The 25,144-nt window shown below is 44.4% G+C and overlaps 1 protein-coding gene across 1 annotated transcript in view; it reads right to left on the bottom strand.

The window, feature by feature from the left end:
- LOC147703006 (serine/threonine-protein kinase 32A-like) overlaps positions 1–25,144 on the bottom strand; it is a 717,281-nt gene that overhangs the window by 575,284 nt on the left and 116,853 nt on the right. Inside the window, exon 4 of the mRNA XM_086928864.1 lies at positions 3,929–4,080. Coding sequence (XP_086784990.1) covers positions 3,929–4,080 — 152 coding nt within the window. The remainder of the gene's footprint in view (positions 1–3,928; positions 4,081–25,144) is intronic.

The raw sequence follows: 25,144 nt of genomic DNA, 5'->3' as shown, positions 1-25,144 counted from the left end.
TCATGGTTTACATATATTTGCACATGTTTTTACTGCTTTTTAAAGATGTTTTTGGAAATTTTATTACAACTATCTCAGGGCTCTGGGAACTCTTAGTTGTGAATTATTGGTGACATCTTGAATATGCAGTATATACGACTCTTTTGCACTTCTTTGCTATCTTTGCACAATCTTCCGCACATTTTTCATGCACTTTATCTCAATTGTCGCTTTTTTAGATGTTGCACTAGTCACTTTATGGACATAATTATGAAATGATTCCGTTGTTAAATTCTGCAACATATAACATGTATGTATTTATACAGAAATATTTTCTTTGCTTTCGACTAATCAATTTAATTGAATTTGGAAGCCATTTGGGATTCATCCCGTTATTGTTTTGTCATACAAAATGTGTTATATATAAGTTAAAACAACGGATGGAAAGTATCAACATACATATACCCTTTCCTTCTTTCTATGTCTATGGACATGTGACTTATGCCACTGTTACTAGAGGTGTGTTCACTTTTTTAAGCATATATAAAATGCAATTGGTTCTCAGTGCAATTACAGTGTGATCAAGGGCAAGCCGGCCCGAAACGCGTAGCTGTTATTCTGTGAATAAAGAATCCATCTTGCTGTACCTGGGTGGTCCGTCTCCTTCTATGCTGGCGTAGCGTGCTGTTGTGGCTTTGCATGGCAAAATGACAAGGAGTTAATTCGCATATATATATACATATATATATATTCTTCAGACTCTCCTCGCCTCATATCTTTCAGCAGAAGTCGCGGCACAGCAAGCAGATAAAATTGTAATTACTTTTATTTACACACCATGTGCAAAATAAATGCGTACATTAAATCGGACGGCCTATGCGTTTCGGCTACTTCTAGCTTTCCACTGGACCATGACATATATAAATATATGTGAACAAGACCGCAGCAATGCGGTCGAAATGCGCCAGGCTGGACACTTGTCTTTGCACTATGGTTGCTGATTTAATTTCTCTGCAATAAACTTCACTGCAACGAATACACTGTGGTCCGTACCTGTCTATATTGCCATATATTCAGTAAATCAAGAGCTTTGTTTCTTTATATATATATATATATATATATATATATATTTATATACACACACACACAAACACACATACATGTGCATATATATATATATATATTTCTTTTTTAAGGTCAAATAAAGGTCAAAGGGGCATTATAGTTAGGTGAAATCTAAGTACAAAAAAACATTGAAATTCAACAGTTATAGTTATCACAAGTAACTGTAACTTGTGCCCTAAAGCAACAAAAACTCGCTCTCCCGCCATGCACAGTGATGGCAAGAGCTATAGTTACATTAGGGCACAAGTCAGTGGCTTGAGATAACTATATCTGTTGAATTTTAGTGAGTTTGTTCATTTAAATTTCATCTAAATATAACGTCCCTTTAAACTTTGTTTTTTTCAATGCATTTCTAAGGCATATTGAATACCTAAACTTAACTGTCACTTTAACCTTTGGTTCCTTTAGTACATTTCTAGGGCTTTTTTTAATGTAAGTTACTATCACTATATAAAAAGCAAGCCAGTTGGTTTTGTCAATAAACATTTCAAAAACATTTATAGTTACAAAAAGCAATGAACATGAGTAAGTATTATTTTTACACTCCTCAGAACACATAATGCAGCCATAATACCAAGCACATGGGTCCCTGCATTCCCAAGATGAAGAGCAAAAGCTGTAGGTCTAGAATTGCTTAGACACATCATTACTTTAATGTGGGGTTATAGTCTATTGAACCCAATGATACATATGGTTAATTTTTTTAGTATCCAGGAGGGGCTGCTGCACTCCCTGCAGTCCCCACTCCACTTAGAAACCTACTGGTGGTGCCCCTACCTAGATTGGAGGCCCCACCAGCAGTACAATATAAGTAAATTAGCCCCTGGAGAGACTTATGGGGCTGTACATTTACTATTCATGTTGATGTTGGGGGCTGCGGTGGGGTAGCCCATGGTCCCTGTGGCCCAGCCGGCTCACAGCAATTGGCAACATTTCCTGGGGTAGTGCAGGAGCGGGCAACACTTTTTTTTAAACCTGGGATGCTGCTGTATCTTTACGAGCAGCTACATTGGCCAAGTAGGAACGAGCAACACACTTTTTCTTTGCATTTTGTTTAATGCTGATTTTTCCCCAGAGCCCATCTGGGGCACCCACAACACATTTTATGGTGGGGGCTGTTTAGGGGGTAGCCCTAAGGCCCCCACAGTCCTGCTGATCCCCCTGCCAGCACCCATCCCAGGTGCAGCAGGAGCCAGCATCGCAGCAGGAGCAGCTTTTCTTCCTGCACCCACTATGTTGGAGCAATTATATGTTTCCCGACGTGCAAGAATGTGGACTGGGAGAAACGTTTGTGCACCCGTCTGGTGGGAGCAACTTTCTGTTGTCACCATGAGGGAGCACAGAAGGCTTTCCTACCCTCACGGGCAGGGAAATAAAGGTGTCCCGGGGATGGGGTCCCTGAAACACCATCATGGAGCCGGCCCAAGAGTTGGAATCCTGTACCATACAATGTCTCAGGGAGGAGGCACCCCACCCTCCCTTTTAAATTAAATGGCTGCAGTGGACGGGATCCCCAAGGCCTGATAAAGGCTTGTGGAGCGGCGGTGGGCACCCCTTTCCCCAATTAAAAATTCAGCTAGGGTTATGTGGTGCCACATGGAACCTTGGGATTGGACCACACATCCCCTCCCCATTTTTTAAATCAGCATGGGAGAGGGGGTACCTGGGGCCTCATTCATTACCAATTACCAATCAAAGAGTTCGAATCATAGAGAGACTAAGCATCTGCTCAAAGTTCCACTATCCCAGGCCACTCCACTCTACCTCCATATCAGACCACACCCAGGTAGATGTAAGCACACCAAGAAATATAATACAAATTCAGCATTCTCAAAGGATCATTGTAACTTATGGAAGGTTAACATGGTGTGTCACACCAATACTAGGTACTCTGCAGTCAATATATTGGGTTCTCATATCACATTATTTCCAAATGTCTTTATTTAGAACACTTGTTTGAATAAGATTGCTGTGGCAGGCAATGACGATAAATGGCAGAAATAAGAGAGATCCCTTCTAAATTCTATGTCTTTATAAACTATGCTTCGTTATTGAATCAACAAGGCACTTTTTTTTAAAACAGAAGGAATACATTTATAATTTATAATCTCTAACCATTTCATCAATGCTTCATAATATTAAATTTTCATTTTAATCTGTCAATAAGTGGACATTTAAGAATTTCATTGACTTTGATGGTATATTCCAAAAGACCAGTGAAATAAAATGATGTTGGTAGAGTGTATATTCTAAGCAACTTTTAACTTACAGACGTAATACATGCATTATATTTTTCCATTCCTGCATATTAGGTATGAGATGAAATTTAGTGTGCTGAACATACACTTCTTTACATCTGTACAACAAAATATTTGTAAGACTTTAAAATATTTTATATGTATTTGTTTCAAAATATTTCGTTACAATATTTAGTTTAGCTCAAGTTTCTTCTGGAGAAAATCTCTGACCATTTCCAGGGTGGCAAAGGTTTGGAGAGGAGTTTGTGAATGCCCATCGACTCATAAGCATGCGGACGGTCAAAGACTCCCACTACAAGCAACGCCTTGAGCCACTAACCCCTTGCATAGGGTTTACTACTGCATAATTGCTCAATGTTGTGGTGTACAGTACATAGTTGTATTCAGTTATACCTCCTTTTGTGGATACTCAACAGGCATCATTGTGAATGAGGTCCATGGTCTTGATGCCTTTCCACCTTCATCATTAAATTAGACTCATAGATCCCTTCTGCCCGAAGGTATCCCTTGTCCACCACACTCATCCTCTTAAGACGTGACACTCAATGCAACAAAGGATCACTCACCACAGGTTCACCAGAAAGGGGTGCTCCAGCAGCTGCATCACCTGCAGTTCCTTAAAGACATTCCGCACTTCATTGCGCTCCACACATTTCTGCTTGTTCATGTACTTCATAGCATACATTTTTTTGGTGTCCCTCTTTTGAACAATGCACACCTAAAAAGAAATACAAGAACAAGGCAAAAGATCACCACCTTGCAGAGGATTCACGCTGTCAGATTATGATATACTTGGCGTAAAAAAAGTCTGAAACTCACCGCCAATGCAAGATTTAGGGCTTTTGTCAAAGGCTTTATAAAGATGCAGAGCGGTGAGGCTTAAAAGGAATTTACTCAAATCCCATCCCCGTCGCCAGTGTAAAGATGCGGAGATGTTAATGCTTACAGGGAATTTATTTAACTCACAATTTAGAGGGAGTGAACTGCCAGCCAACTGACTCCCCTGGAACATGGAACCTTGACATGGAAGTCGACATAGAACTTTGCAATACACTAAAAACACTGTTAAAGTGCCTTAAACGCCTTAGGATGCACTAAGCTTTCCTTTGATACCGACCAGAACAGAAGCAAACTTTTTTTAACCTGATCATTGTGACATTACTGCATTATTGACTCTACTGCACTATTTTCAGAATTTAAAATACATTGTTCCTTTTAGGAAGGTAAAATATTTACATACCAAATTGGTCAACTCTTTATTAGCCTACAAAACAGGAAGGGAGAAAAAACGACTGCATTTGATATTCGCTGTCACCTTTGCTCAAAATAGGTTTATTGTACTGCCCAACCTAACGATAGTCCTTAAATATTGGTCCCAACCATTGTTTTAGTTTGGATACTAAACATCTATGTATTGGTTTAACATCTTTTAAAAGAATTACCCAATAAACATCCCAACTATGTTTCTGCTGGAAATCCACCTTTTCTGAGTGGTCACTCCAGATTTTTCTCACCTTTTGCTGGACCTTATATTTTTGGTGGCTTTAAAACTCTGTGAATTTAACCCCTGCTAACCAGTAGTAGAAGGTCATTGCTCCCATTTAACCGCTTGCGTACTTTGGACCGCCCCCGGCCGTCTGACGTCAAGGCGGGCGTGTGCGGAGGACAGCCTGGTGCTGTCTGAACTGCGCATGCGTGGAATTCTCCTGCACGGCCGCAGCAAAGCGGTTGAACGTAGTTAAATTGACTTGTTCCTAATTGGCACAATTACCTTGCCTATAGGTCTCTAGAATATGGCGTAAAAAGTGCTCCCAGGTCTGGAAGTTAAATGCCACTATTGGACTTCTCTTATAGAACAGTCAATAAATACAAAGGCTTTCGGACGTGCACAGTAGGCTTATGGCCTCCAACGTCCTGTGCGGTCAACTAGTTTCAGCCAGGCCTTTTCTTCTACTGACTTTCGTCAGGACCTTATATGTGTAGGGTGTTACAGGGTTTTGTATGAGATTTGTGATTGCCCTGTGTGTAAAGCACACTCTACGGTGCTCATATGTGCAGACTATGAGCACCGTAGCGTGTGCTTTACACACAGGGCAATGAGAAACTCATACAAACCCCTGTAACACCCTACACATATAAGGTCCTGACGAAAGCCAGTAGAAGAAAAGGCCTGGCTAAAACTAGTTGACCGAACTGGACATCGGAGGCCATAAGCCTACCATGCACGTCTGAAAGCCTTTGTTTTTATTGACTGCCTGGGGCCCACCTTTAAAACAGTCTTTGGGACACCCAGGGCAGTATTTTAAACCTCACTCAGTGCACACTCACAACACCCACACAAACCAAAAAAAACCCCGCTCCGCAGAATTCAGGCGTCGAAGCACACCTGAGGCACACTCGGTACCTCGGGTGGGGCCTGATGATGAAGCATTTTACCAACTAGGTTGATGGGTGAGGGCCTTCATAAAACCTAATGGTTTTCCTCCACCCGCAGATATACAAACAATTTAAACCAGAGCTAGTTCTCATTGATTGCTAACAATTTTCCTAGACGTGCATAACTCATTTGTACTGTGCGGCACTCGCAACTATCCACTCATGGTTGTTTATTTACATTGTGTGTATTGTGTGTGTATTATTGTAGTTACCATATTGCTGCCCCATTTCCTTTTTAAATTTGCCAACCTTAGTAGAATTGTGTACTATGCAGTCTGTCAATCCACCACCTTCTTTTCTTGACTCTCCCAGTGATCCTCCAGTCAGGTGGGAAATCTGTTATGACACCTTCGAAACACATCTGGGTGCCATTGGCGCTCTACGTTTTTTGTGCAGAGAGAAAAAAAATGCCTTCTTCTCCACTCCTTAGGATTTGAAGGAAGGTCCATTTGCAAACATCTACCAACTCTTTCTCAGGAACAACTTAACAGCTTTGATGAAACTATCATTAAATTAAAAACCAGATTTGATAAACAACCGAGCCTTATGGTCTTGAGGCACAATTTTTTTTAATGGAAACAAGCTGAAGGAGGAGATGTGGACACTTACATTTGTGCTTTACGCAGACTAGCTGCTGACTGCAAATTTGAAAACGTTATGGCTCAACTCTTTAGAGACCGGTTCATTTGCCAGTGCAAAGATAAGAACATACAACAAAAACTTTTGAGTTTGGGTGATCCATCCCTAGATGAGACTATCAAAATCGCTAAAAGCATAGAAATATCCATAGTCTCACTGGAAGAAGTGGACGACAAACCGTTAGATGTTGTTAATGTGGTCAATGTGAATAATCCTCTTAAGTATTGTGCTAAGGCTAATCAAAAAGTTAGTCAATCTTCTTAGCCAAAGTGTGATCTAGTTAATCGTACCAGGACTAATGGTAATAATATGTGCATCAGGTGTGGAAATCCACCACACATCAAGGGTTCACGTTGTCCTGTTAGCAACTTCATGTGCAATTATTGCAAAAGAATGGGTCACTTTGCTAAGGTTTGTTTAAAATGAAGACATGTTAGAAAACCAACTATCTGTATGGTTAAATCTGATTTTGAGTCAGACCCTGAAGTAATCTCTGTAGTCAGAAGCTCTGATGATGTGGATTTATGCAACCTTGTGTCCTGTCAAGGTGTTGTAATAGGGGATCCTTTTTCGTGCGTCGATCCCACAGTGGATATTGGTATTGGGGGTCACACTGTGAATTTGTTAGTTGATTCAGGGGCAAAGATAACAATGATCACTCAAAAATTGTTTGAGGAAACTTGGAATGGTTTTCAAGCCCTTTATCCACCTGATCGCTCTCCTGTCTCATATGAGGGATGGAAAGTAGATCTGATGGGTTTCTTTGAAGATGAAATGTCATTTAAAGGCAGGAGAATCAAGGGAAAAAAATATGTCTCAATGAAGGGACTTAACATATTGGGGTGGTTTCACCAGGGCCTGTTAAGCATGATACTTAAACCTGGGGCCAAGGAGCAAGTGTTAGTTGTTGGTTGCGAAGACGAAGGTATTGTGTAAGCATGGGCGGAAATTACGTTCTGCTCGCGGATTTTGTGGATTTTCGGTAAATTTGCAATCCGCGAACTCTCGCAAATTTACCGAAAATCCGCAAATTTGCACGCAGCAGATTCTTTTTCTTGGTGATACAATATTGCGGCGTTCAATTACCATCATTCAGCGTTTGCCGAGTTGTTTTTCTGGATATTTTGCGAGTGCTGCGCCATTTTGGATCTTGCTGCGGGATCCCGCAGGAGTTTGGCGACGCATCGCGAGAGTTCGCATGGAGCATGGAGAAGAAATTACTGCCCCACTCTAAAACTGGAGTATACCAACATCCTGAGCCAGTATAAAAAAGACATCTTGGAGGCAAAAACATCTTACTTCTCCTCCAAAATTTTAGCCGCGGAAAACCAGTCCAAGGAGATATTCACCATCATCCACAACCTAGCATTCTCGGACAGAACTACTCTTAAGCCAGCCCCGTCCGAAGAACTCTGTTCTTCTCTCAACAACTATTTCATTCACAAAATCATCACCATCAAGGCTAACATCCCGCCACCCTCCCCCTCTTTTGTCGACCCCCAATGTCCCCCCCCCAAGGGCGTGCTTACCTCACTTCCCCCTATCACTCGGGAGAGCCTGATTACCTTGGTTCCCCTGGTCAAATCTGGCTCTCCTCTAGACCCCTGTCCCGCTCACATTCTCCGCCATATCTTTGTTTCCTGCCCTGACCCTCCCCTTCACCTTCTTAACAGCTCTCTCGCCCAAGGCATCGTTCCTAAGCCCTTGAAATCTGCGGTAATTGTGCCCATCCTAAAAAAACCCGGGGCAGACCCTTCTGTCCCCGCCAATTTCCGTCCTATCTCCCTCTTACCATTCCTAGCCAAGGTGCTCGGGCGCCACGTCACCTGTGCTCTGAGCTCTTTTGTGGAGAATCACGGTGCTCTTGCCCCCCGTCAAGCCGGTTTCCGCCCTGCACACTCTACGGAGTCCGTTGTCCTGTCGGTCTTGGACACCCTCAGGGAGGGCATGGACACTAATCAGCACCAGGCCCTTGTACTCCTCGATCTCTCAGCCGCCTTCGATACGGTGGATCATACCATCCTCCTCTCCCGTATCGGAGCGGCGGGGATCGGGGGGACTGCCCTGGTCTGGTTGTCCTCCTTCCTGAGTGACCGCACCCAGGCTGTTCGCCTGGGTGACTTCACGACGGACGTCCGGAAAGTTCAGTGCGGGGTTCCCCAGGGTTCCTCTCTTTCTCCCCTCTTGTTCAATCTGTATATTGCTCCCCTAATCTTCTCTCTTCAACAGATGGAGGTCGGCGTATTTAATTATGCGGACGACCTCCAGCTTGTCTTCAATCTATCTTCTCCTTCCTCTGTTCTAAACTTTCAATCTGTTATGCTTCACATCAGGGACTGGATGAACCACAATCACCTCAAACTCAACCCCGACAAAACCGAGTTGGTGTTGACGGGTGGTTCATCCAGCCCCTGGTCCCCTCTTTTCTGGCCCCCTTCTCTTGGCCCCCCTCCTACCCCCGCTTCCTCAGTCAAAACACTTGGTATAAAACTTAATTCTCAACTCACTCTTCACTCCCAGGTTAGCTCTGTGGTGTCTTCTTCTTTTCTTTCACTGCGCACTATACGCAGGGTGTCCCGTTTCTTCACTTTCTCTGCTCTAAAGCTCATCATCTTGGCCATGGTGGTATCCCGCCTGGACTATGGCAACGCCCTGTATGCCGGCATCCCCGCCTACAGTTTGCGTCGCCTACAACAGATCCAAAACCAGGCGGCCCGCCTGGTTTTCAAACTCCCCAAATTTCACCACTCTACCCCGCTCCTAAAATCACTTCACTGGCTCCCTGTGCGAGCCAGAATTCAATTCAAGCTTGCTTCCATCACTTTCCGGGCCCGACACGGACTCGCACCTGCGTTCATCTCCTCCGAGATTGTTTCCTATGTTCCCACCAGGGAACTTCGTTCATCTTCCCAGTCCCTCCTCACCATCCCACGCTTCCGGAGAAAGAAGTGGGGAGGCTCTAAATTTGCCACTCTCGCCCCTACCCTCTGGAACTCCCTTCCCCTTGAACTCCGTACCATCTCTCTCTACCCACAATTCCGCAACCAACTCAAAACCTACCTTTTCACAAAATATTTCGAATAATAACTTTCCTGTTCCCCCAGCTTTTTAATTTAGGATCCTGTTAGTAACAGCGCCAAGAAACCGCAGGTATACGTGAGCTTTATAAGAAATTTTAAATTCAAATTAAATTCAAATTCGCAATTGCGAACATGTAGGTGCGGCAGGCAGCAACAATCTTGCACTTGCGAAATTACAAAATTTGCAATTCTGCACAAGAATTCCACTAGCAAGCAGCATAGACCTTCTGAAAATGATGATTTTTATCAGAATAACTCCTCAGGTTGACATTTTCCTGCACTTTTTTGGATTTGAGGCCTTTTGACTTTCTTTGGATCACTTTTGGATTAGAAATCAACTTTCACAAGTAAGTTTGTTTGGGGCATTACAGTTGCTGTTCTGCAGAAAAACGAGTTTTGCAAAACTGAAAGCACTCAGCAGGTGCAAAAGTTCACTCATCATTAGTAATCATTCCCTGTAGCACTTCCTGAGGGGCCCCTCCAGAGTTCAGTTGCCTATGTTTGTTTGGGGCATTACAGTTGCTGTTCTGCAGAAAAACGAGTTTTGCAAAACTGAAAGCACTCAGCAGGTGCAAAAGTTCAAACTCATCATTAGTAACCATTCCCTGTAGTGCTTCCTGACTGTGGCCCCTCCAGAGTTCAGTTGCTAATTGCAACAATTCTATGACCCTGCTCTGACCCTCACAGCAGGCTCATAGAATAGCTACAAGTAGGCCACAAAGGTCCAGTTGAAGCAGGGCAGGTGTGCTTGCTTTCCCCCCCCATAATCTACAGTGATGAACCAGAGGGTGGCATGGGTGAAACAGGGTGGCAGTGGTGAAACAGAGGGTGCTGTGAACCTGTGATGATGAACCAGACGTAGAAACAACATAGTCGCGACCGACAAGTAAGTTTGCAATTGCGAACTGGTACAAAACCCTCGCGAACTGGCAGAAACCCTTGCAAACCAAAAAAAAAATAAAAAATCCGCAAATTCGCAAGAATTCGCGGATTTTGCGGATTGCGAGTTCGCAAATACGCAAATTCGCGAACGCCAGATTCGCAAAATTCGCCCATGCTTAGTATTGTGTGGAAAAAAAATATCCTGAAGTTTTTTGTAATGATCTGGGAAATATCTAAGGATTTAGGCACAGGATTATAGTTCAAGATGGTGCTCTTCCCATCAAAAACAAACTTAGAGGAGTGCCATTCAGTGTGAGGGAAGATCTTGAAAAAGAATTAAACAGTCTTTGTACTAAAGGGATTATTGAACCCACAGACTCTTCACTGTGGCTTTCTCCCTTGGTGGTAGGCAGAAAGAAGTGAGGAGATCTTCGAGAGTGTGTCAACTTAAGATCCCTCAACAGAGAGATATGGGTGAATTCTCATCCACTACCAAAAATTAATTACCTATTCTCTTCCATCAAGGGAGCACATTTTTTTTGCTAAACTTGACTTAGCCAGTGCATAAAACCAGGTAGAACTGGATCCTGAATCTTGCCATCTAACTGCATTTGTGTCACCTCTGGGAAAATGGTGCTACTGTTGAATGCCCTTTGGGCTTGCGTCAGCATCTTCTGTTTTTTCAGGGGATAATGAGCAATATAATTAGAGATGTAGATGGTGTCCTGGTGTTTCAGGATGATGTTCTAATTTTTGGTAAGGATGTTGCATCTCATGACACAGTCCAGGAAAAAGTTTTAACACTGTTCAAAAAACGTGGTGTTGTGTTAAAGGAGGAGAACTGTCAATTTCTGTGCTCTAAAGTTGAATACTTAGGACATGTGATTTATCACGATGGGGTCTGTCCTAGACCAGGATTACTTCAGGCCATTGGTGATGCCCCCGAACCAGAAGACAAAGCGGGTGTCAAGTCGTTACTGGGGCTATGTGAGTACTACTCACAGTTTATTCCTAATTTTGCATCTATTGTACGTCCCATAAGTAATCTTCTCAAGAAAGGAGTCAAATTTGAATGGTGCAATGAATGTGTGGGGTCTCTCATGTTTGTGAAATCTGCCTTAATTGACAGTGCAGCTTTGAAACCTTTCGACCCGCGTTTACCATTTTGCGTCACTGTCCACGCCAGCCAAATAGGTATTGGTGCCACTTTAACACAGTTAGACAACAATTGTGAGAACACAGTGAGCTTTGCTTCCTTCTTTTGACTGACCATAAACCCTTAGTTAACATTCCGGGTGGTAGTATGAGTAAGTGCTGTTCGCCTATAATTATGTGTATGGTAACAAGGCTACTTCAATAACAGTTTGAGGTGAAACATATTTCCGGTGGCAAAGAATGAAAGGGTGGATTTTTTATCCCGTTTCCCCATCACGTCGCGCGAACATGACAATGACAATTTGGACGAGTTTACTAGTGAGGATTGTGATGACAGTTTAGTTGCTGTTCTGGACCTACCTGACTTGAATCTGGGCCCCGAGATTGATTGGATACAGGCGCTAGAATCTGATTGTCCGTTAAGTGTAGTCTGTGCTTTCGTTAAAAGAGGGTGGCCCAGAGAAAAGGTTCTTCTTTCTGGAAGGTTGAAGGTGAGCTCTCCATTGAAGATGGTTTGCTGCTCAAGGCGAACAAGTAAGTACCTCCTGATGTTTTCCGCAAAACCATCATTGAGAGAGCCCACGAGGGTCATCTTGGTTCTACACTCACCAAGCGACGCATCCAGGACACCTATTGGTGGGCAGGGATGGATACTGAAATTGATTTTGTGGTTTCCAATTGTTGTATCTGCGGTGTGGCTGCCAAGAGTTTGAAAATGTTGGTGCCCCCGTTGATGCCTATTGAATACCCTAAAGGTCCGTAGTTGAAACTAGGTATCGATATCATGGGGCAGTATGAAGTCCTTCCAAGTGGATTCTGGTTCATTTAGGTCCTCATGGATTATATGTCAAAATGGCCAGAGGTCAAGACGCTGAGAGAAGCCAACACCAAAACCATTGGGGAATTTCTGAAAAGCGTGTGACTTAGAAAGGGTTTCCAGAAACTTTGGCCTTGGACAATGGGAAACAGTTCATCAGTACCAAATTTGAGTCCTTCCTCTCTGAGTCTGGTGTAAAACACCACAAGACCTCCCTATATCACCCACAAGCTAATGGTTTAGTTGAAAGAATGAATCGGGTGGTGGGGCAGTGTATTAAGTGGGCCTGAGCAGGGAGTTATTATGTTTGCAGAGCACTAGATGCCATGGTTTGGTTCTAAAGAACTGCTCCTCATTCTTGCACTAAGATGTCGAACGTTTGAGGGGACGGAAGCCCAACTCTAGTTTCAGGCCTGCATGGACGAGCAAGTGGGTCAAGTCTAAATCTAACGTTGCCCAGCTTATGTCTTTGGCGAATGGAAATATGATTACCACACAAACTAAACAGAAACAATGGTTCGACTCCAAAAGGTGTATTTAGGTAGCTCCGCTTGAAGTGGGGCACACAATCAAGATCAAAACTGCTGTTCATACTAAGAAGGGTGACAGTAAGTTCAGTGAACCAGTTAAAGTTCTCAAGATTTTCAGAAATATGGTAAAGGTTGAGGGAGGTCGTTGGAGGAATCTCAACAGGGTAGTGAAGGTTCGAGTAAGAGATGCCACTGCATGTTCAGAGAAATTTGTTCCTCCTTCTATCAACCAAACCATTTCCAGGAAAAGTTCCAGAAACATTGTTAGACCTGCAAGGTTACAGGTTGTAATTTGGTTTTCGTGTTTGTTTTTCTTTTCGTTTTTTGGGGGGGTTAGTTTTATTTTGGTTTTGGAAGAAGAAAAGATATATTGTATCTTATGTTTCCACTGTTCATGCTTAAGCCTCTATGGTTGTTCACCTTTAAACCTGTTATGATTACTATGCTCTAGAATGTGGGGCCTCCTAGCAATGGTGTGAAGCTTGGACATTCCTGTTGGAGCTGTTGGCAGAGCTGGTTCTCCTGACTCTGCTACCAGTGTAGCCAATAAATACACAACTTAAAACGGCTTGAAAGTGGGTGCACTTTCAAGCACCCACTTTGAAACACTTCCTGAACCTAGGGAATATTATAATATGACTGTATCAGCTGTCTGTGACCAGAGAGGAACCCTAAAAGACTAGACCTGCTCCCTCTTATACCCTGGAAAAAGGTGTGGATGCCATGGATCCATTGGCTAAAACTCCTGTGGGACCAGAGAGAGCCAACATACTGCAAGATGCCTTTTCCTAAATGTATCCAGCTGAGTAGTGGCAACTGGACTTGGAATTGACCTCACTGTTGGCCTCTGTCTCACACCCTCTGAGTCTCTAAGAGCCTTCCCTGAGGTCCTGGGGGACTTTAGATGTGTACTGTGTTTCATTTTTTTTAAAAAATCTCAAGACCCACTAAGAGTTTAGCTGATAAGAAACATGATGTATATCCTGTCCGCCATAGGATATAATGCACTTGTAATACGGTGGACTGGATATCCGCCACATTTGTAATGGAGTAACCTATCTGACAAACTCTAAACCAGGTCCTAAGTTAGAAGGTAAAATGTCTGACCAGGGTTAACCTGGCTGGGGTATTTGGAGTATTCCATAGTGCCTGGCCTCAAATTATGCCTAGGTCTTGTTCTACTTCGACTATGGATTATCTCTGCAGCTTTGTGCTTTTTGGCTTTAAAAAGTTTAAGAATGTGCTTCTTGGAGGGGAGACTGACAATGGCACCCCCCTGTTTAGCTCAGAGAGACTTGGAAGCTTGTGGAAGTCTAAAGGGTTCGATAAATGGGACCTCATTGGAATTAGTCAGATTAAAGATGCGTTGCGGAAGAGCGATATGCAGACTTTCGAGTCTCTTCAAAAGCAATACAGTCTACATGACAGGGAACACTTTCGATATCGGCAGATTAGGCACGCCCTTCTCGCCCACATACCTAGAGGCACGGAGCTTCCGGAGGCTTCTCTCCATGAAGATCGTGTGCTTGATGGTCATATCCCCGAAAAAACCATCTCCCTAATATATAGGAAGCTTGTAAACAATATGGAAGACCCGCTAGGGAATATTAGAACAGCTTGGGAAGCGGATGGGTTAGAGTTAGATGATGAAGATTGGGTAGAGGCTGTTTCATCTCCCAAAGTGGTTGCGATTCAGATGAGGCTTAGGTTGGTCCAACTTAAGATCCTACATAGATCATATATCACAGGGCCGAGGTTAGTGCACATGGGACGAGCGGTGAGCGGAGAATGTAGGAGGGGTTGTGGAGAACTAAGCACTTTCATGCATATCCTATGGCACTGTGAAAAGATACAGAACTACTGGACAAATATACATGATGTGATCGGAGAGGTACTGGTGGAGGAGATACGACCAGAGGCCGGAGATGTATATTGAATGTGTGGGAACCCACGGTTTTGAATGGCTATAAGAAGCAGTGGGTGACGTTGACGTGCATGTTGGTGAAGCGTAATATTGCTCAATTGTGGGTAGCCAGCCAGTCGCCCCAGCATACCAAGTGGGCCCAGGATCTAGAATGGTGTATGTTTAGGGAAAGGGCGGTATATGTGGCAAGGGGCTGCCCGGAGAAGTGGGGGAAGATTTGGGGGGCCTGGAATAGCCATGGTGGTGACTTGTGCACCCCCCCGACGAGACAAGGGGAAGTTGACACTCCCCGTGATCCCACAATTTCTATAAATTGTACTTTATATTTCTGTGCGAATGACAATTTAAACCCTGCAGTGCTGTTATATGTTGATCACCTGATGCCAATGTTTTCCTTGTTTCGTTTTCATAATAAAAAAATGTATACAAAAAAGAATGTGCTTCTCTGTTTTCCCTTATTTAAGTTTTGCCAATTTGTGGTAATTTCGTTTTTACATTTCACTCTACTTTTCTAATTTGATTTGGGATTTTATTTGCCTTTTGACTTTATCACTCTTTTAGCACCACATAATTACTTTACACATTGTCCTAAGTTAAACCTGTCTCCTCTGTGCCATTGCTACAGGGATGTTAGATATTGTGTTTTTGGTTGAGGGGGTGAATATTACTCTCAAACAACAACCACAATCCCTGTCAGGGTAAACCACAATAGTCACTAAATTAAGATGTGCTTGACCCTCTGGTAGCTTGTCACAAAAGCAGTCAGACTTAACTTAGAGGAACTTGTAAAGTATTTATACAACACTCAGATAGTAATAAAGGGAAAACACATCTCAAGAAAAAACCCACATCAGTTTAAAAAAATAGAGTAAAATGTAATAAATCGATGACAGAAATCTCGTCAGTAGAACTTGAGATATGCAGTTTCAAAGATTTAGGTAAGTTGAGGGTCTAAAAGCACAAATCGCTACTGTCTGTTATCTGATTATCTGGTCATGCTAGACACCAAAAGTCACAAGTTCAAGCTGACCGGTATGGAGCGCAAGCCAGACACAGGGATGAGGTTAGTCCTGCTGAAAAAGTTACCGTTCCAGAGTCCAGCATGAAAAGTACAGTTTGTGGTGAAGGAAGCCCCAAGAAGCAAGGAGAGTGTCATGGATGGTCGCCGCTATAACGTGAAGAGGAGGCCGAGTGTCACAGATGGGCATCGCTGTAGCATGAAGAGCCTGTTGGACGTCGCAGACAGTCGCTGCTTGAGCTTTGCATTGGTAGTCACCATGGGCTTTCCATGTTGTATCACAAAGTGCAGATTTTGTGTTACTGGTCATCACTGGCAGTTGGTGTACCTTGCAGAGTTGGGTTCACTGGAACTGCAAGTTGGTGGGTGGCAAGATCTTGTTCAAAATGGCTGTTCAAGGTCACAAAGATCCCAAAACCTCAGGATTTCACCTTTTTGTCTAGAGGACTGCACTCTGATGCCAACCAAGGGCCCAGGCCCTGGGGAGGCACCACTTGAGGATCAGGGACTCACTCTTGCAGAGGCCAGCAGGGCTCAGGCAGGTTCACTTGTACATCCAGGCAGGTCCAGTTGCAGCTGGACACTTGCAGGGACACCTTTGGAGCTTGCTGTGTCCCTGTAGCTCAGACAGGAGGTCAGCCAATTGACATTTGGAGTTGCTCAAGTAGCCAGTGGGGCAGTCTTCTGGAAGCAGGATGGTTCTTCTTTTGCAGTTTTTCCATGTCCAGGAGTGTTCAGAAGAGTTGGTTGTAGAGTCCACTATTTATGTCTGGTGCCAGCATTGAAGTGGAAGGAACATCTAGAGTTTTCACCCACAGTTGGTTCTGGAATTTCCTCCTTCCTGCCCTGGTCCCAGGATGTCTGGGGTGACAAAAGGCTAGAGTGAAGTCCTGTGTGAGTGTGCTTAGGCAGCTCATTTGAAACGTGTGTTTGGTAGGTTACAGTTCTACCCCCATCTATCCTTTTAGGATGGCCCATACTGCTAACTCTCAGTCCACCTTTGTGACACTCTCTGGGAGGAATACGCAAAAGAAAACTGTCAATTACATCAAGTTATGTGATCCTGCACACAGGCTGCAGGCACTAAGCGGTCAGGACAAGAACGTGTAAACTTTCTAAAAGTGTGATTTACACAATTGTGACTTAAAATTCAACTTTACAATTAAAGTGGATGCAAAACTAAAAATCAGAGAATACAATTACATTTCTACCTGTTCCCAAGTACAATTTATCACAAATTTAATAAGGTAACCCAATGTTATTCTATGGGAGAGGTAAGCCTCATTGTATTAAAAAGCAAATTTAAGAGTTTTTCACTACCAGAACAAGCAAAACCTAAATGCACATGTCCAACTTTTTAAATTCAGTGCAACCTGCAATATTGGGTATTTAGGGCCAGCCCTATGCCTGACTGGTATGTATTACACGCATTTGCAATGCAATAGGTCTCGCATTAGGAAAGTTTGAGCTATTGGTCTTGTAAATGACAATTTTTTTATTTATGTGTTTGTTTTGAAAATAGCAAAATTAATAGCTTTGTCATTTACAATGCCAATAGTTATATCTTTCGCAAATGTGACACCTATAGCATTTGTAATGCAACATGTTTTGTATTTACGTGACTTAGATGTATTGATATTACAAATAACAATGGCTTTTAATTTCTTTTAATGAATAATACTTAAATAAAAGTGATTGTAATTTATAATGGCAATAGCTTAAACATTTGTAAATAACTTTTGTGAAGAATATGTTCAGTGTATTTTATTGTGATGAAAATCCAAGATCAGAACTGAAATATTAACATCTTTTTGTGACATTTGTAATAAAGCTTGAAACATTGAGCGAACATATTTGAAACAGTTGTAGTTGAATGGTTGCATAGATTGATGCTGTGATGGCGCGGAGTGATGCTGTGGTGTTCAGTGATGCTGTGGCGTTCAGTGATGCTCTGGTAGCGCATAGTGATGTTGTGGTGCCCCTGAGTGATACTGTGGAGGCCCTGAGTGATGCTGTGGTGGCCCTGAGTTATGCTGTGGAGGCCCTGAGTGATGCAGTGGAGGCCCTGAGTGATGCTGTGGAGGCCCTGAGTGATGCTGTGGAGGCCCTGAGTGATGCTGTGGAGGCCCTGAGTGATGGAGGGTGGAGTTGGAGTTGGAGGGTGGAGTTGGAGTTGGGGTTGGATTTGGGGTTGGAGAGTGGGGTTGGAGTTGGAGGGTGGAGTTGGAGGGTGGAGTTGGGGTTGGAGTTGGAGGGTGGAGTTGAGGGTGGAGTGGAGTTTGGAGTGGAGGGTGGAATTGGAGGCTGGAGTTGGAGGGTGGAGTTGGAGGGTGGGGTTGGAGGGTGGAGTTGGGGTTGGAGGGTGGAGTTGGAGTTGGAGGGTGGAGTTGAAGGGTGGAGTTGGAGGGTGGAGTTGGAGGGTGGAGTTTGGAGTTGGAGTGGGAGTGTGGAGTTGGAGTGGGAGTGTGGAGGGTGGAGTTGGAGGGTGGAGTTGGAGGGTGGAGTTGGAGGGTGGAGTTGGAGGGTAGAGTTGGAGTTGGAGGGTGGAGTTGGAGGGTGGAGTTGGAGGGTGGAGGGTGGAGTTGGAGGGTGGAGGGTGGAGTTGGAGGGTGGAGTTGGAGGGTGGAGTTGGAGTTGGAGTTGGAGGGTGGAGTTGGAGGGTGTAGTTGGAGGATGGAGTTGGAGGGTGGAGTTGGAGGGTAGAGTTGGAGGGTGGAGTTGGAGGGTGGAGTTGGAGGGGGAGTTGGAGGGTGGAGTTGGGGTTGGAGGGTGGAGTTGGGGTTGGAGGGTGGAGTTGGGGTTGGAGGGTGGAGTTGGAGTTGGAGGGTGGAGATTGAGAGTGGAGTTGGAGGGGGGAGTTGGAGTGGGAGTGTGGAGTTGGAGGGGGGAGCTGAAGGGGGGAGTTGGAGGGTGGAGTTGGAGTGGGAGTGTGGAGTTGGAGGGTGGAGTTGGAGTTGGAGTGGGAGTGTGGAGTTGGAGTGTGGAGTTGGAGGGTGGAGTTGGAGTTGGAGTGGGAGTGTGGAGTTGGAGGGTGGAGTTGGAGTTGGAGGGTGGAGTTGGAGGGTGGAGTTGGAGGGTGAAGTTGGAGTTGGAGGGTGGAGTTGGAGGGTGGAGTTGGAGGGTGGAGTTGGAGGGTGGAGTGTGGAGTTGGAGTGTGGAGTTGGAGTGGGAGTGTGGAGTTGGAGTGGGAGTGTGGAGTTGGAGTGGGAGTGTGGAGTGGGAGTGTAGAGTGGAAGTGTGGAGTGGGAGTGTGGAGTGGGAGTGTGGAGTTGGAGGGAGGAGTGTGGAGGGTGGAGTTGGAGGGTGGAGTTGGAGGGTGGAGGGTGGAGTTGGAGGGTGGAGTTGGAGGGTGGAGTTGGAGGGTGGAGTTGGAGGGTGGTTGGAGGGTGGAGTTGGAGTTGGAGGGTGGAGTTGGAGGGTGGAGTTGGAGGGTGGAGGGTGGAGTTGGAGGGTGGAGTTGAGTTGGAGGGTGGAGTTGGAGGGTGGAGTTGGAGGGTAGAGTTGGAGTTGGAGGGTGGAGTTGGAGTTTGAGGGTGGAGTTGGAGTTTGAGGGTGGATTTGGAGTTTGAGGGTGGAGTTGGAGTTGGAGGGTGGAGTTGGAGTTGGAGGGTGGAGTTGGAGTTGGAGGTTGGAGTGGGAGGGTGGAGGGTGGAGTTGGAGGGTGGAGGGTGGAGTTGGAGGGTGGAGTTGGAGGGTGGAGGGTGGAGTTGGGGGGTGGAGTTGGAGTTGGAGGGTGGAGTTGGAGGGTGGAGTTGGAGGGTGGAGTTGGAGTTTGAGGGTGGAGTTGGAGTTTGAGGGTGGAGGTGGAGTTGGAGGGTGGTGTTGGAGTTGGAGGGGGGAGTTGGAGTTGGAGGGTGGAGTTGGAGGGTGGAGTTGGAGGTTGGAGGGTGGAGTTGGAGGGTGGAGTTGGAGGGTGGAGTTGGAGTTGGAGGGTGGAGTTGGAGTTGGAGGGTGGAGTTGGAGGGTGGAGTTGGAGGGTAGAGTGGGAGTGTGGAGTTGGAGTGTGGAGTTGGAGGGTGGAGTTGGAGGGTGGAGTTGGAGGGTGGAGTTGGAGTTGCAGGGTGGAGTTGGAGTTGGAGGTTGGAGTTGGAGTTGGATTTGGGGTTGGAGTTGGAGGGTGGAGTTGGAGGGTGGAGTTGGAGGGTGGAGTTGGAGGGTGGAGTTGGAGTTGGAGGGTGGAGTTGGAGGGTGGAGTTGGAGGGTGGAGTTGGGACTCGAAGGGTCCTCTGGGAGGGGAGGGAAGAGAGATGTTGCCTGAAAGAGAAAGAAAAAGAAAACGGACAAAATGATATTTTAGGTCCACTCCAATTAAGAACGTTGCTTATTTGCTATAAATCTGTCCTTTTTTCGCATCCAAATATGTAATTGCAGTGCATTTCTATGTAAAGTATTTCCTACGAGGCCAACGATCCAGGCAGCATATTTTATTTCAAAATTTATAGGAGTTTGTCTTTTCAATGAAAACATGCATACACTTTATCCACCATGAAGCTCATCGCAAATAGCACTCCTACTAAGGTTGTATTTTCAGAATACCAAAATCTTATGTGGAACATAGTTTCCAGACTCAACTGCATTCCTTCCCACTGGCATTGTTTGCCGCGTTTTACAGGCTGTGTAACAGAACCCATTAATGGAGGAGGGTGTGCGTACTTTGGCCTCAAGCAGCCATTTGTGAATAAGTTAAACACATCGCAAGGTCGCAGCCCCGTGTCCTGATCAAGGACTGAGGGGAGGTGAAAACACACATTAGGTTCTACAGTTAGAAGACTTTGCACTCAAGCAAGTTCATTCTGTTGCATAACATTTCCAGCACGCCGTCTGTGAAAAACAAGCAGTCAAGTTCGCCTACCTCAAACTTCACAAATGAGCAGTTAACACAAAAAGAGACAGGACGCTTTATTACAGTTTTATAAACATCAACTTTATCGACTGTTAACACCTCTATTGGATCCGAAAAACCCAAACAGGAAATCACGATGATCATCACAAAATATGTAATTGCGCAGACAAAGCTTGAGAATACTTTCATCGTTAATATCCCATAGCCAACAGCAAGATCTCAAATACTCTGTACCCAACAATACCTAGGGTACACTGCTAGATTGATTTAGTATGGCACTGGAAGGGGAGGTGTGTGTACGAGGCCTATCATACTGTCTTCATAAATGTCAAAAGCCTACCTGTTGTGCTGTTCAGTAACTTTGCCCTAGGGCTCCGAGAATATTTGCTGAAAGAACAAGCGGGAGGCGGCTCGGGCGCAGCACGTCATCCGGAGACGTGCGTGTTCACAGAGCTGAATCGGCTCGTGCACAGGCCAGTAGCGGCTCGTGCACAGCTCTATCTCCCTTGCCAGTTAACACGGTGACTATAGAACTCGCTGGCGGGAGCGCTTTGCGCTCCAACACCAGCTCGACCTAAAAAAGGAAGGTTTAGACCTGGCAAAAGGTTTATTTTGCCAGGTCTAAATGGTACTTAAAAACCGCAGACAGGCTGCAATGGTAGACCTCAGTTATGTTTAAAAAGGCTAGTTTTAGTGCACGGCATAACGAGTGCTGCAGCCCACTAGTAGCATTACATTTGCTGGCATGGGTGCAAGTAGTACCATTTACAAGGGACTTATAGGTACATTAAATGTGTCATTTGGCTGCAAGTCAATTTTACCATGTTAAAAAGCCAATAAAACAGGTTCAGAAAACAGAAGGGGTAAAGGCAAAAGGTTTGGGGTCACCCTGGAGAAAGGGCCAGGTCCAAAACACAAGATGAGCTCAGGCTATCACAGAGCAGGGTAGTCACACCCTAATAATTTTCCAATTTCTTACAATTCCCATTTACCTGATTACATTAACCAAAGTTTGGACTTAGCTAGGATCCTAACTACGGTTTCTACTATCTAACTATGTCATTGTACATTTGTGGCCATAACTACAGTCTCAGCCATAGTTCTATCTTACTAACTTTGGCATCAACTGTTGTCCCAACAATGGTCCTACCAATGGGTTCAACTGACTCTCACTATGATGCCAATTATGAACCCAATTATGATTCTAAATGAGCCTCAAATTATCGTCATGATTTCACAAGGTGAGGAGCAGGATTCATTTTTAAAATTATGGATGTTATTGTTGATCCTTGTTGGACCCATACAAAGCAAACTGAGGGCTTACACAGAGGTAAATTGGTCTGTAATTTTCTTGGTCATCCTCAACAAAGGATGTTTTCAGTTCACATGGAAAAACATATTGATAGCAATGACCTGATAATCTATTTCACTGGGATGGCAGCAGAGGATGCTCGTAAAATGTGGAGGGCATGGCTTTTCTGCAGAGCCTGCAAAGTGTATGCCCTTGTTATGTCAATAGAGTCTTTTTCATCAGGAGATTGAAGGTGTTCATTGTTTGTTATGGTTTCCTGGTCACTTGTTTTGAATAGAAAGATGTTGTTTGTTATTCAGTGCTTGCGATTGAAGAGGAGTAGGAATCCAAGTTGGCAGCTTTTTCATTGAAGTGTGTCACAGAGTTCCACAGACATTATTGTGTTTAAGAACTCCTTTCCGCATTATGTCCGATGCCAATATATACAGAGTCCCATCTTTATGTGCAAGAAATGTAAATTTATATCAGGTATGACATGTTTACGATTTGCAAGTGTATTGGAGCTGGCTGGCTGAATGAGATCTCCTGAGCAAGGGAATAAAAATAAAGAGGGCTGCTAACTGAAATCTTCAACTTATTTTTGGCAGATCTAAAGAAAACTGTTGATTTGGCAACCTAGTGAAGGGTAGCCAAAAAGGTTTTGGCAATTGGTCGACCCTCTAAGGAAATTTCTCATCATTGATGGTAAAGAATAGCCTAATGACAAGCTAGATTTATTGCAGATGACCCATAGAACTGTGCGAAACAATTTAGTTTAAGGTAGGGAGCATCCCTGAATCCGTTGAAGGTCCAGATACCTGAACATTTAATGAATACAGTGGGCAGAATATGATACTTGTGGTGCATGAATAGGAAGCAGCCAACAAAATTAGAGGTGTGTAAAATTCATGTAACTTGTATTTGCATAATTGAGCAAAGTTTGAAGAAATTATGTGACATACAAAACCTGCGTATGGTGCTAAACTTCAGTGTGAAATGTGATTTTTCATCCCTTTTGGACACGTGGACACAGTTGCAATAAAAACAGAAATGCCCCAAACAGCAACCAATCTGCGAGTGGTGTATAAATATGCAATATGGTGTAATAGTGTCATTTTGGGAATTTCGTATAAGAAACATAGGGGACGATTCCGATCCTAGAAAAAAACATCCATACGATTTTCATCCGGAGCCATCGCCGTACGATTCGTACCCGTCCGTTCGAGTCGTGTAGTAAGATCCGTATTCCATCAATTCGTCCGAATCGTCGTGATCGGTACGTATTACAAGGCTGAAACAGTGAGCCGTACGACTCGTACACATGCCGTATGACCCGACGAGTACGATCCGGACGGGGGTATGAGGACGCGATTCATACGGTCCACGTCAGGTAAGGGGGATTCGTAAGGAAAAGCACACAATCACTTACACACCGTACAGTACGTACACCCCATGATAGCAGGGATACGGTGCATACTCCTGCGATCTTGGGGTGTACGTACCGTACCCCGCGTACGGTGCGTACCCGACACGAATCGTACTTACCGGGTCGGAAAAAGCAGCAGCGAATTGTACAGATGTCACGTACAGCGGGTTCCGAGGGAGATTCGTACTGGGATTTGATTCGTACGGTCTCTGTACGATTCGTATGGAGTCCAGCTCCTGGTACGAATCGTATTTCGTCGTACGTACGGGGGATGTTGCAGGGTATGATTCGTATGAGAAAAACGCTCCGAATGGCTATCGGAGCGGTTTTTCCCAAATCGGAATCGACCCATAATGTGGAATTAATTAAAGATAGATCGCGCTGGCTTACCACCGATATTCAAAGGGTAACATCCAAAGATGAGGTCCGATCCTTAACATGGCCTACTCTGTCAGCTTTATCCTCTTTGATGCTGTTGCCACCATTACATAGCTCATCCAGCTGGCATGCTTGATGGCATTTCAGTTTTTACACACCTAGAAATAAGGAAGTTGGCAATTGAACACTTACAGTCTTCTTGTACACAAGAAGACAATGGTATTCTCAGACAAAGTGTATTAAACAATAAATGTTTGTTAAGCGAGGCGAAATAGGCAGCTGCAGACTATTAAGAGGGATATTACTTGCTTTTATTTTCTTGATTATGGATTTTTTTCAAATTCTCTTTATTAATTCTCACAATATAAGTAAAACGTCCCATCCCTCTCCCACCTCACAGTACAGGTTTTAAGGAATATGTAATTCTTCGTACAATCAGATTGCAAAATTCGTGAAGTGTGCAGTCCAGGCAGCCCATGTGGAACAGGAGTGGAAAAGGAAGTTTGTAAAAAATACAGCAGTAACTGCACAGGAACTTTTCTCTCTGCAAGAGTGTCGCGTCTTGGATGCATTAAAGGCAATCTGATTAAGAGATTAGAGGAGGGCTAATAAAAAAGAATTACACCAGAAAGCAATGTGTATATCTCCGAAATGGGAAAGTTGGGTAATGCCAAAAAGGGAAAAAGGGGTAAAGTAAAAATAGAGTCATATAGATGGAAAAAACAGAAATAGATATTGGACACCGTGGGTCTGATTTAAAGTTTGGTGGACAGGTTACTCTGTCACAAATGTGACAGATATCACGTCCACCGTATTACAATTGAAGTAGGATATAATGGACTTGTAATATGGTGGATGGGGCAAATAGACGGAACAACGAGGGCAGAGCCACATGTGCTTCAACGACGCAAGCGCTACCACGCATGCATATGTGTGGTTAAGGCACTGAGCAGTCCGCTGCTGCTGGGCGGAAGCACAAAGGATTGGGAGAGGACGTGGTGAGGTGAGTGGGGCTGGGGCTGGGCTTTGGGGGTAGGGTATAAGGGTTGGGGTAGTTTTCAGAGCTGTGGGGGTCGAGATTGTTTTCAGGTCTGGGGTTCGGGGAAGTTTTTAGGGTCAGAGAGGTTTTTTGGGTTTGTGGGAGGTGGGTGGCTTTCAGGAGGGATGGGGTAGTTTTAGGTCTCAGGAGGGTAGTTTTAAGTGCTTGGGGGCAGGGAAGTTTTTAGGGTTGGTTTTCAGGAGGGAGTGAGTAGTTTTAGGTCTCAGAACGGGGTCAGGGGTTACCTGTTAAGTCTTAACCACACATATGTCTTTGCCATAAATGCTTTAACAACACATATTTTGTTGTAAAACCATTGTCCAT

The sequence above is a fragment of the Lissotriton vulgaris genome, chromosome 7 (genome assembly GCF_964263255.1).
Source record: "Lissotriton vulgaris chromosome 7, aLisVul1.2, whole genome shotgun sequence".
NCBI lineage: Eukaryota > Metazoa > Chordata > Amphibia > Caudata > Salamandridae > Lissotriton > Lissotriton vulgaris.
Note: the sequence above shows the minus strand (reverse complement) of the source record. Positions and strands in the feature narration are given on the sequence as shown.